We start from the raw sequence: 13192 nt of genomic DNA, 5'->3' as shown, positions 1-13192 counted from the left end.
TGGGAGGAAACCGAATATCTCTGAGAAAACCTATGTGGTCATGGGGAGAATGTTCAAACTCTGTGCAGACAGCACCCGTAGTCGGGATCAATCCCAAACGTCCGGCACTGCAAGCGCTGTAAGGCAGCAGCACTACCGCTGCACCTCTGTGCATGGTGATTCTTTCAGGCACACTCTGAAATTACCTTTGGGTCAATCCCAGGCAATACCTCTGTGTAGTGAAGTATCACCTATGCTGTATAGTGGCATAACAATGCCTCACTATGTCATGTCATGTGAAAAGGTATATACTTATTGAAGAATTAAAAGCCACAATTCAAAACAGGCAATATCTTGGCATCAGAAAAAGGGTTGAACATTTTATATTGATTTGGTGTTTTTTTTCCTTGAACATTTGAATTTGGAATTGCTAATGATGAAAGAATATGTCAACGGAGCCTTGAGTGAGACAAGTGTTTTGGACTGATCTGCTGGAAAGCAGTGCCAATGTGACCTGATACTGCATAGTCAAAACCGAGTTGAGATATCACATATTAGATAAATGCTGGAGAAGTGACCAAATAAAAGCCACGGCAGTAGTTGAGGCAAGTAACTTGCCAACCAAATAGAATTCATATGAAGAAGGGACACGACCCGAAACGTCACCCATTCTTTCTCCCTAGAGTAACTCAGCGGGATAGGCCAGACTGACTGACGCCAGCAATTTGTGTCTATCTTAGGACAAATGTTCTCTCCATAATATGTTCGGAATGGTTAATAAAGAGGAGGAAACAATAGTAAGACATAGAACTTTACTAAACAAGACCTTCCAATAAGATGCTGAACAAACTTCTTAAAACCTTAAGAATTCCACCAAATCTCTATACAAGGGGTCAATAAGTTTAAGAAATGCTTGTGATTGGAGAGGCATTCAGCATATGGTTGTCTGAATGGAACCTGCTGGCTCAGACCCTCTGGTCCTGGTAACATCCTTGTAAATCTTCTCTGTACCCTTTACATCTTGACAACATCTTTCCTATAACATGGTGCCCAGAACAGAACACAATACTCTAAATGTTGCCTCATCAATGTCTGATATAACTACAACATGACCTCCCAACTTCTATACTCAATACTCTGGCTAATGAAGGCCAAGGTGCCAAAATGACGTTTTGACCACCCGATCTACCTGCACTCCTAGATCCCTCTGCTCCACAAAACTCCCCAGAGAACATCATTCACTGTGTAGGCCCTGCACATGTTAGACTTCCCAAAAAGCAACACCTCACGTTTATCTGCATTAAATTGGTGTGAAATGGGTGATTGATGGAGGGCATGAGATCAAGTGCTTTGATCATGTTTTGCCATGTTTAGAAAAATTGTGGGTGCCCTGATCAAGCATCGTCTGTAGTTTTGTACTTGCGTAGTTAGTAAATATCACTCTGGGAAGATGAACAAGGGATACAGTTGATGCAAATACCTGTTGTGTTGCTGCTTGTCATGACAGTGGTTATAGGTGCAGTAATAGTTGTGGTTGGCTCTAAGAGAAAAGACACATTGATGTTAAAGGCAACACAATTCTTTGAAAGTAAAACAACTCTTTATTCTATGACAAAGCATTTAAAATTCTGAATATATTTAAATTTGGTGAAGAATTGCTCAATAGGTTTTGAACAATATGCAGGTTTATTAGAACTTGGAGATCTAACTAAATTCATGCTAATGACCGTCAGGAAAGTGCTATGGATTGTAATTTATTTTTGGTCTTATGCATGACAGGTCACCTGTTATTCCACAGCAAATAATTTGGTTTTCTGGTAGTGAATGTTCTGCAATTCTGCCTGCAGGTTTCAATCTACATTTGTGATGTAATGGTAATGTAATGAATTTATTTAGTAGTGATATTCTTTACACATGGCTGAAAATTAAATTGCATGTAAATTACATGAGTCAGAACTTTTAGCGGGATGAGATATCACAGACAATACAACATTAAATGGTTTTAATTTGGGGGTGACAGTCAAAACTAGAACTTTGAATAATAGCAGAGGAATACATGGTAACAAGACAATTTTTTTGAACAATTGTCCTTAGGAATAACTTTTGGAATAACTATTGGAATGTCTTTTGGAATGCTGGAGTAATGCTGGAGTAACCCAGCGGGTGAGACATCATTTCTGTGGAAAAGGGATAGGTGACGTTTGGGATTGAGACCCTGCATCAGTATTTTCTTAAATATGTAGTCTGGGAAGATGAACAAGGCATACAGTTGATGCAAAATTATACCTGTTGTTGTGCTGCTTGTGGTGGGAGTGGTTGTAGGTGTAGTAGTAGTTGTGGTTGGCTCTAAAATGGAAAAGGAAGAGAAAAGACACATTGATATCAAAGGCAACATAATCATTTGAAAGTAATAAAACACAATTCTATGAAAACATTTCAACTACTGAAGAGAAAATAAAAGTTGGTGAAGAAATGTTCAATAAGATTTGAGCAATATGGTGTTTTATTGGAACTTGGAGATCTAACTAAATGAATGCTCTTGATTTTCATGGACTGTTAATGCTCCGGATTGTAATTTGTTCTTGGTCTGATGCATGACAGGTCACCTGTTATTGCACAGCAAATAATTTGGTCTCCTGGTAGTGAATGCTTTGCAATTCTGCCTGCAGGTTTCAATCTACGTTTGTGATGTAATTGTAATGTAATGAATTTATTAAGTAGTGATATTCTTTACACATTGCTGAATATTAAATTGCATGTAAATTACTTGAGTCAGAACTTTTAGCGGGATGAGATATCACGGACAATACAACATTAAATGGTTTTTCATTTGGAGATGACAGTCAAAACTAGAACTTTGAATAATAGCATAGGGATACACGTTAACAAGACAATTTTTTTGAATAATTGTCCTTCGGAATATTTTTTGGAATAACTATTGGAATTCTTTTGGAATAACTATTAGCTATACAAGGAACATCTCAAGGTTGTTGTTGGAACCTTGTTGCATCGGAAGTCAAAGTGACCAAAGCTTCATATGCACAAAACAATGTGAGTTCAAATACCAGGCTGTGCTTGGATGTCTACTCTTATAAGTTATTTAACATATCCCTAAAATTCTAAGCAAGTTACAGTTACTTGTTTTACTTTTGAAAACAAATATTAGTATCTTGCAATCATCTACCTGGTAACATAGCCATGGACGTGTTGTTAATTTCAAATTGACAAAGATTCCAAGGTTCGGTGAGGGGATTTCAACATTGACAAGATTTCCACCTGCTTCAAATGTGTTTGGCATGAAAATATTGCATAGAAATGGCTGCATATGTACCACTAATCACTGCAGTTTAATGTGTTGTTCATAATGTTTAAATTATGCTTCCAGCTTGGAGATGAGCTGGGAAAATATGATACTTGAGTGGTTTACAGTGATGCCTCAGCTATTGGTATCTATGACTATATCACATGTAACAATACAAACGTACATTATAATTAACTTCATTATGAAGAATGAATTTTGTTCCGAAATATCCCCTGACTACATTTAGCTACATCTATAGAATTGCACCTTTATTTTTACATTGATTAAGTGTGAAGTAATCTATGGTTGTCTATTTGGGAGCAAAGGGCCTGTCCCACCTGCATACGACTGCATGCGTCTAGCGCGACTAAACGTGGTGGCTTGAGGCGTACGGCCTCGCGGGGCAGGTCTCACTTCCAACCGCGGAGCCGTCTGGAGCTGGTCCCAACATCATACTCACCAATCAGCTGGGCAGGAGGCGGGCCGACTGAATTTGAACATCGCACGGCATTGGGTGGTTACGTCATTATGCAATGGCACACTGGGCGGTGACGTCATCACGCAACGCCACGAGCTAGTTGTACGCCGTCAAGATGCTGCATACGGCGTCCAGAGGCTGTGTACGGCGTTGAGATGCTGCGTACTCCCGTTGAGACGCTGCTAACGGCCTCAATGCGGCTGCGGGCCGACAGGCCGTTGCCGCGTGGGATTTTTGGACAGTGTCAGTTTTTTGATGCCCTGCGCGATGTCCGGCCCAGCCCTGCACAACTCCATATGGCTCCTGCGATCGAAGAGGGACCGACCACTCGAGGCCATATGGCTCAAGCGACCACATTAGGTCGCACTCGCCGCATGCAGTCGGATACGGGTGGGACAGGTCCTTATGTTGGTAACAAAATGAACAATCTTTGTCTATTGCTTTTCTCCTGCTTTACAAAATGCAGGTGAGAAAATGTGAAATCCTAGAACGAGCGTGAAATGTGTGATTGATGGTTCGCATGAGATTGTGATTTGATTAATTGTTTTGGCATGTTTTAGAAATATGGTAGGAACCACAATCAAACATCGCCCATGGTTTGGTACTTGAATGCATTATAAATATTGGTGTAGAAAGGAACTGCAGATGCTGGTTTAAACCAAATGTGGACACAAAAAGCTACAGTAACCCAGCGGGTCGGACAGCATCTCTGGGGAAAAGGGATAGGTGATGTTTGGGATTGAGACCGTGCATTAGTATTTTCTTAAATATGTCTGGGAAGATGAACAAGGCATACAGTTGATGCAAAATTATACCTGTTGTTGTGCTTCTTGTGGTGGAAGTGGTTGTAGTTGTAGTAGTAGTTGTGGTTGGCTCTAAAATGGAAAAGGAAGAGAAAAGACACATTGATATCAAAGGAAATATAATAATTTGAAAGTAATAAAACACAATTCTTTGACAAAACATTTCAACTACTGAAGAGAAAATAAAAGTTGGTGAAGAAATGCTCAATAAGATTTGAGCAATATGCTGTTTTATTGGAGCTTGGAGATCTAATTCAATTTATGCTCTTGATTTTCATGGACTGTTAATGCTATGGATTGTAATTTGTTCTTGGTCTTATGCATGACAGGTCATCTGTTATTTCACAGCAAATAATTTGGACTTCTGGTAGTGAATGCTTTGCAATTCTGCCTGCAGGTTTCAATCTACATTTATGATGTAATTGTAATGTGATGAATTATTTAGTAGTGAACTTCTTCACACACTGCTGAATATTAAATTGCATGTAAATTACTTGAATCCAAACTTTTAGCTGGTTGAGATATCACAGAACGTACAACATTAAATGGTTTTAATTTGGGGATGACAGTCAAAACTAGAACTTTGAATAATAGCAGAGGAACACACGTTAACAAGACAACTTTTTTGAACAATTGTCCTTATGCCTCTGTCCCACTTAGGAAACCTGAACGAAAACTTCTGGAGAAATTGCGCCCCACCCAAGGTTTCCATGCGGTGCCCGGAGGTTGCAGCTGGTTGCCGGAGGTTGCAGGTAGTGGAAGCAGGTAGGGAGACTGACAAAAATCTCCGGGAACTGCACGGAAACCTTGGGTGGGGCGCAAAGTCTCCAGAGGTTTCCGTTCAGGTTTCCTAAGTGAGACAGGGGCATAAGGAATAATTGTTGGAATAACTATTGGAATGTCTTTTGGAATAACTATTAGCAATACAGGGAACCTCTCAAGGTTGTTGTTGACTCAGTTGCATAGGAAGTCAAAGTGACAAAAGCTTCATATATAAAAAAAATGTGAGATCAAATACCGGGCTGTGCTTGGATGTCTACTCTTATAAGTTAAATAAAATATCCCTAAAATTCTAAGTTTGAAAACAAATATTAGTATCTTGTAATCAGCTACCTGGTAACGTAGCCATAGACCTGTTGCTAATTTCCAATTGACAAAGATTCCAAGGTTCGGTGAGGGGATTTCAATATTGACAGGATTTCCATCAGCGTCAAATGTGTTTGGCATGAAAATTATTGCCTAGAAATGGCTGCATATGTACCACCAATCACTGCAGTCTAATGTGTGGTTCGTAATGGTTAAATTATACTTCCTGCTTGGAGATGAGCTGGGAAAATATGATACTTGAGTGGATTACAGTGATGCCTCAGCTGTAGGTGTCTTTGACTATATGCCATGTAACAAAACAAATGTACATTGCAATTTTCTTCATTATGAAGAATGAATTTTGTTCCAAAAAATCTCCTGACTATATTTAGCTACATCTATAGAATTGCACCATTTTTTTTACAATGATTAAGTGTGAAGTAATCTATGGTTTGCCCATTTGGGAGTAACTTGGCAAAAACAATGATCAATCTTTGTCGATTGTTTTTCTCCTGCTTTACAATATGTGGATGAGAAAGTGTGAAATCATAGAACTAGTGTGAAATGGGTGATTGATGGTCGGCATGAGATTGTGCTTTGATCAATTGTTTTGGCATGTTTTAGAAAAATTGTAGGAACCACAATCAAACATCGCCCATGGTTTGGTACTTGAGTGCATTATAAATATTGGTGTAGAAAGGAACTGCAGATGCTGGTTTAAACCAAATGTGGACACAAAAAGCTGGAGTAACCCAGTGGGTCGGACAGCATCAAAAGGGATAGATAACGTTTGGGATTGAGACCCTGCATCAGTATTTTCTTACATATGAGTCTGGGAAGATGAACAAGGCCTACAGTTGATGCAAAATTATACCTGTTGTTGTGCTGCTTGTGGTGGGAGTTGTTGTAGTTGCAGTAGTAGTTGTGGTTGGCTCTAAAATGGAAAAGGAAGAGAAAAGACACTTTGATATCAAAGGAAACATAATCATTTGAAAGTAATAAAACACAATTCTATGACAAAACATTTCAACTGCTGAAGAGAAAATAAAAGCTGGTGAAGAAATGCTCCATAAGATTTAATAATAATAATAAATAATAATAATAAGAATAATAATTTTATTTATAGAGCACTTTAAAAACAAACATAGCTGCAACAAAGTGCTGTACATCACTAATCATTGACAAAAAAGTTAATACACACCAAAAATAACAATCAAAAGAAATAGTAGGAAAAGACAGGTAAAATAAAGAAACATCAAAAACACCACAAACAGAAGCAAAGCCTCAGGCATGGTCAAAAGCCAGGGAGTACAAATGTGTTTTCACACTGGATTTGAAGATGGACAGTGAGGGGGCCTGTCTGATGTGCAACGGCAGGGTGTTCCAGAGTGCCGGAGCAGCAACAGAGAAGGCTCTATCCCCTCTGAGCCTCCGACTAGACCTCGGTACCTCCAGGAGCAGCTGACCAGCTGACCTGAGGGACCGGGCAGGAGCGTATGGGTGGAGCAGCTCAGAGAGGTAAGGCGGGGCGAGCCCATTCCGAGATTTAAAAACAAATAACGGTATCTTAAAATGAACTCGAAAGTGCACCGGGAGCCAGTGTAGGGAGGCCATTTGAGCAATATGTTGTTTTATTGACTTGGATATCTAACTGAATTAATTCTCTTGATTTTCATGGACTGTTAATGCTCTGGATTGTAATTTGTTCTTGGTCTTATGCATGACAGGTCACCTGTTATTGCACATCAAATAATTTGGTCTTCTGGTAGTGAATGCTTTGCTATTCTGCCTGCAGGTTTCAATCTACATTTGTGATGTATTTGTAATGTAATGAATTTATTTAGTAGTGATATTCTTTACACATTGCTGAATATTAAATTGCATGTAAATTACTTGAATCAGAAATTTTAGCTGGATGAGATATCACAGACCGAACAACATTAAATGGTTTTAATTTGGGGATGACAGTCAAAACGAGTTATTTAAAATATCCCTAAAATTCTAAGCAGGCTACAGTTACTTGTTTTCCTTTTGAAAACAAATATAGCCTGCTTATTAGTATCTTGTACTCAGCTACCTGGTAACGTAGCCATGGACCTGTTGCTAATTCCAATTGACAAAGATTCCAAGATTCGGTGAGGGAATTTCAATATTGACAGGATTTCCATCTGCGTCAAATGTGTTTGGCATGAAAATTATTGCCTAGAAATGGCTGCATATGTACCACCAATCACTGCAGTCTAATGTGTAGTTCGTAATGTTTAAATTATGCTTCCTGCTTGGAGATGAGCTGGGAAAATATGATACTTGAGTGGTTTACAGTGATGCCTCAGCTATTGATATCTTTGACTATATGCGATGTAACAAAACAAATGTACATTGTAATTTTCTTCATTATGAAGAATGAATTTTGTTCTGAAAAAAATCCTGACTACATTCAGGTACATCTATAGAATTGCACCATTTTTTTTACAATGATTAAGTGTGAAGTAATCTATGGTTTGCCCTTTTGGGAGTAAGTTGGCAAAATAAATGATCAATCTTTGTCTATTGCTTTTCTCCTGCTTTACAATATGTGGATGAGAAAGTGTGAAATCATAGAACTAGTGTGAAATGGGTGATTGATGGTCGGCATGAGATTGTGCTTTGATCAATTGTTTTGGCATGTTTTAGAAAAATTGTAGGAACCACAATCAAACATCGCCCATGGTTTGCTACTTGAGTGCATTATAAATATTGGTGTAGAAAGGAACTGCAGATGCTGGTTTAAACCAAATGTGGACACAAAAAGCTGGAGTAACCCAGTGGGTCGGACAGCATCTCTGGGGAAAAGCGATAGATAACGTTTGGGATTGAGACCCTGCATCAGTATTTTCTTACATATGAGTCTTGGAAGATGAACAAGGCCTACAGTTGATGCAAAATTATACCTGTTGTTGTGCTGCTTGTGGTGGGAGTGGTTGTAGTTGTAGTAGTAGTTGTGGTTGGTTCTAAAATGGAAAAGGAAGAGAAAAGACACTTTGATATCAAAGGAAACATAATCATTTGAAAGTAATAAAACACAATTCTATGACAAAACATTTCAACTACTGTAGAGAAAATAAAAGTTGGTGAAGAAATGCTCAATAAGATTTAAGCAATATGTTGTTTTATTGACTTGGATATCTAACTAAATTCATGCTCTTGATTTTCAAGGACTGGTAATGCTATGGATTGTAATTTGTTCTTGGTCTTATGCATGACAGGTCACCTGTTATTCCACATCAAATAATTTGGTCTTCTGGTAGTGAATGCTTTGCTATTGTTCCTGCAGGTTTCAATCTACATTTGTGATGTAATTGTAATGTAATGAATTTATTTAGTAGTGATATTCTTTACACATTGCTGAATACTAAATTGCATGTAAATTACTTGAATCAGAAATTTTAGCTGGTTGAGCTATCACAGACAATACAACATTAATGGTTTTAATTTGGGGATGACAGTCAAAACTAGAACTTTGAATAATAGCAGAGGAATACACGGTAACAAGACAATTTTTTTGAACAATTGTCCTCAGGAATAACTCTTGGAATAACTATTGGAATTTCTTTTGGAATAACTATTAGCAATACAAGGAACCTCTCAAGGTTGTTGTTGACTCAGTTGCATAGGAATCAAAGTGACCAAAGCCTAATATGCAGAAAAATATGTGAGTTAAAATACCAGGCTGGCTTGGATCTTTACTCTTATAAGTTATTTAAAATATCCCTAAAATTCTATGCAGGCTACAGTTACTTATTTTCCTTTTGAAAGCAAATATTAGTATCATGTAATCAACTACCTGGTAACGTAGCCATGTTGCTAATTACCAATTGACAAAGATTCCAAGGTTCGGTGAGGGGATTTCAATATTGACATGATTTCCATCAGCGTCAAATGTGTTTGGCATGAAAAATATTGCTTAGAAATGGCTGCATATGTACCACCAATCACTGCAGTCTAATGTGTGGTTCGTAATGTTTAAGTTATGCTTCCTGCTTGGAGATGAGCTGGGAAAATATGATACGTGAGTGGTTTACAGTGATGCCTCAGCTATTGGTATCTTTGACTATATGCCGAGTAACAAAACAAATATACATTATCATTTTCTTCATTATGAACAATGAATTTTGTTCTGAAAAATCTTCTGACTACATTTAGCTACATCTATAGAATTGCACCATTTTTTTTTACAATGATTAAGTGTGAAGCAATCTATGGTTTGCCCATTTGGGAGTAAGTTGGTAAAAACAATGATCAATCTTTGTCTATTGCTTTTCTCCTGCTTTACAAAAAGTATAGGAGCAGGGAGGTTCTACTGCAGTTGTACAGGGTCTTGGTGAGACCACACCTGCAGTATTGCGTACAGTTTTGGTCTCCTAATCTGAGGAAAGACATTCTTGCCATTGAGGGAGTACAGAGAAGGCTCACCAGACTGATTCTTGGGATGTCAGGACTTTCATATGAAGAAAGACTGGATAGACTCGGCTTGTACTCGCTAGAATTTAGAAGATTGAGGGGGGATTGTAGATCATGTGCATGTACCTTTAATATAGTGACCTCACCACTACTAACCACTCCCCATATCAGAAGTATAATTGCAACCTCCCCACCCATTGATCGCTCTCTAGCTCCGGTGACAGACCACGTACAGCTAGGGCAGCAACGGTCATGTGATATCAATAAAAGTAGTAAAGACACAGTGTGTTCATGACTCCTCTTTACATGGTGTCACAATCGTGCCTCCGCGCCTCCTGTTTGTCGGTTTTTATTTACGTTTGACCCAGTTCCCTATCCCTTGTTCTATCTCCCGTGCCATGGCTACCTCTTGCCGCAAGCCCGATGTGCTTGTCTTCGACTCGGACATTGCCCATCGGTGGGGTGTCTTTAGACGCGATTTCCAGCACTACGTGACGATCGCCCATCCTGCTGCCACCGCTGAAACGCGGGCTTCTCTGCTCCTCAACCTGGCTGGTCCCGATGCCCTGGAACGATCTGAGTCGTTTGTATATGCTGCAGGTGAAGATGCTCGAGACCCGGTATGTCTTATAGCTAAGTTTACAGCAATGTGTGACATCCCCACCAACTGCATTTTAGAGCGTTTTAAAATGTTCAGCCGGCGTCAGATCCCTGGAGAGTCAATCGACAACTATATCGCCGCGTTGCGACACATGGCCAGGCGTTGTCGCCTGGACGCTCTGACCCCCGATCAAGTGACCCGGGACATCCTAGTATATGGCCTTCTCGATGTGAAGCTAAGGGCTGAACTTCTGCGGAAGCCCGACCTGTCTCTGGACGAGGCTCTGCACGCCTCCCGCATGGCTGAGGCTGTCACCTCGGCACTGTCGCCTGCTGATCATGACATTAACTTTGCCACTGCTGCTGGCCGCCGGCGGAACGCTGGCCCGCCACGGCAACAGGGTTCCCCTGCACCCGGGGGCGGGAGCCCACGACGTTGCCCCAACTGCAATTTTGCCTCCCATCAGTTTAATGTGTGCCCTGCCTTGGGCAAGACATGCAATTTTTGCAAACATGCAAGAAGTTAAACCATTTCTCTGCAGCCTGCCGCTCTCGTGGGAAGCCGGCCCCCCCTCTTCGGAGAATGTTAATCAACCTTGCTCAGGCTGATAGCGAGCCTGGTTCCCAGTCTCAGCCTGACGAACTCCCTTTGTCTGATACCAGTTCATCCCAGGGGGAGACCAGCATTTTTTCACTCTTGGATGCACATGCCTTGATAACGGACCCTTCGGTTCGGGTCACTGTCAATGGTTCGACCTTCTCCGCAAAGCTCGACACGGGGGCCGTAACCAATGTAATGTCAACAAGCCTTTTCAAAAAGATAAGAACTAATGAGATAGTGACTGTTGCCAACTCCCGCCTGCATGCCTACGGGGGAGCCGTACTCGTTCCCGTGGGAAAGGCAACCCTGCACTGCAAGGTCCTGAAGGCCTCTCGGCCCCTCACCTTCTACCTGCTAGACTCCAACAACGTTACCTTGCTGGGTGCCCAGGCGTGCCAAGACCTCGGTTTGGTCTCCTTTCACCGTGATATCCACCAGGTGCGGACCCTCATGGACCCCCTGCACGAATACCCCGACCGTTTCGACGAAAAGCTGGGCAAGCTGCCCAGCTGCTACAAGATTGCTGTCGACCCCAGCGTTGAACCGGTGATCCGCCCGCCGCACCGCATCTCCTTCGCCATGAAGGACAAGGTGAAATCTACGCTGCTCAACATGGTCACCATGGGCATACTGAAAGAGGTGAGCGATCCCACCCGGTGGGTCTCCACCATGGTTGTTGCCGTGAAAAAAGACAAAACTGAAATTCGCATTTGCATCAACCCCAAGGACCTGAACCTGGCCATCAAACGCCCGCACTACCCAATGCGAACAGTGGAGGACGTCGCTGCACAGGTTGGTCCGGCCACTGTATTTTCGGTCCTCGATGCCAAGAGCTCTTTCTGGCAGATACCGCTGGACGAGCGATCCTCCTACCTGACGACCTTCAGCACGCCTTTCGGAAGGTTCCGATTCCTCCGCATGCCATTCGGGATTAACTCTGCCAGCGAGGTATTCCAGCGAACCATGGAGCAGCTGTTTGCCGGTCTGCCGTGTGCTATCATCGTTGACGACATTCTGGTCTACGGTAAGGACGTGGCTGAGCACGACCTCCACCTCCGTCAAGTCCTAGATCGGGCCCGTGAAATCAACCTCAAGCTCAACCCAAAGAAGTGCCGTTTCCGCGTCCCGGAGGTCACTTACGTGGGCCACGTTTTTACTGCCTCGGGGCTGAAGCCTGACCCGCAAAAAACGGCTGCTGTCTCCGGGATGTCCTCACCCACCGATGTGCCCAGCCTGCAGCGTTTCCTGGGCATGGTCAACTACCTGGGAAAATTTATCCCCGACCTCAGCGAGCTGAGTGCGCCCCTGAGGGAGCTCATCAAGAAGGACACTGCCTGGGCCTGGTTCCCGCATCACCAACATGCCTTCGACGTCCTGAAGTCTAGACTAGTCAGTACCCCCACTCTCAAATTCTTCGATCAACAGCGTCCCATCGTTCTCACCTGCGACGCTTCCAAATTTGGTCTGGGTGCCGCCTGCCTGCAGCTCCACGATGGCCGGCAGCTGCCCGTTACCTATGCATCCCGCACCATGACCTCTGCCGAGCAGCGCTACGCTCAGATTGAGAAGGAACTGCTTGCCGTGGTATTTGCTTGCTCCAAGTTCAAGGACTACATTCTGGGCAACAACTTCACGATCGAGACCGACCACCAGCCGTTGGTCACCATCCTAAACAAGCCGATCCACGTTGCCTCTTCCCGGCTGCAGCGCATGATGCTGCAGCTACAGCGCTTCACTTTTAAAATTGTGTATCGCAAGGGCAAGGACATGTTCGTGGCCGACACGCTGTCCCGCGCACCACTATCGTCCACTGATCGCCACCCATACGAATCGTCTGACCTGATGGTGCTTAACGTTAACATTGTGCCTTCACAGCAGATGCAGTCCCTGGTCAAGCACACTGC

The 13192-nt window shown here is 42.2% G+C and overlaps 1 protein-coding gene across 1 annotated transcript in view; it reads right to left on the bottom strand.

The window, feature by feature from the left end:
• The window catches only part of LOC129703781 (uncharacterized), a 212231-nt gene that overhangs the window by 117606 nt on the left and 81433 nt on the right, over positions 1 to 13192 (bottom strand). Inside the window, exons 37-38 of the mRNA XM_055646491.1 lie at positions 2266 to 2325; positions 1460 to 1519 (exon numbers count right to left, since the gene is read on the bottom strand). Of these exons, the coding sequence (XP_055502466.1) occupies positions 1460 to 1519; positions 2266 to 2325 (120 nt within the window). The remainder of the gene's footprint in view (positions 1 to 1459; positions 1520 to 2265; positions 2326 to 13192) is intronic.

Source organism: Leucoraja erinacea, chromosome 14 (assembly GCF_028641065.1).
Source record: "Leucoraja erinacea ecotype New England chromosome 14, Leri_hhj_1, whole genome shotgun sequence".
Lineage (NCBI taxonomy): Eukaryota > Metazoa > Chordata > Chondrichthyes > Rajiformes > Rajidae > Leucoraja > Leucoraja erinaceus.
The sequence above is the reverse complement of the archived record's forward strand: the minus strand, read 5'-3'. Positions and strand labels throughout refer to the sequence as shown.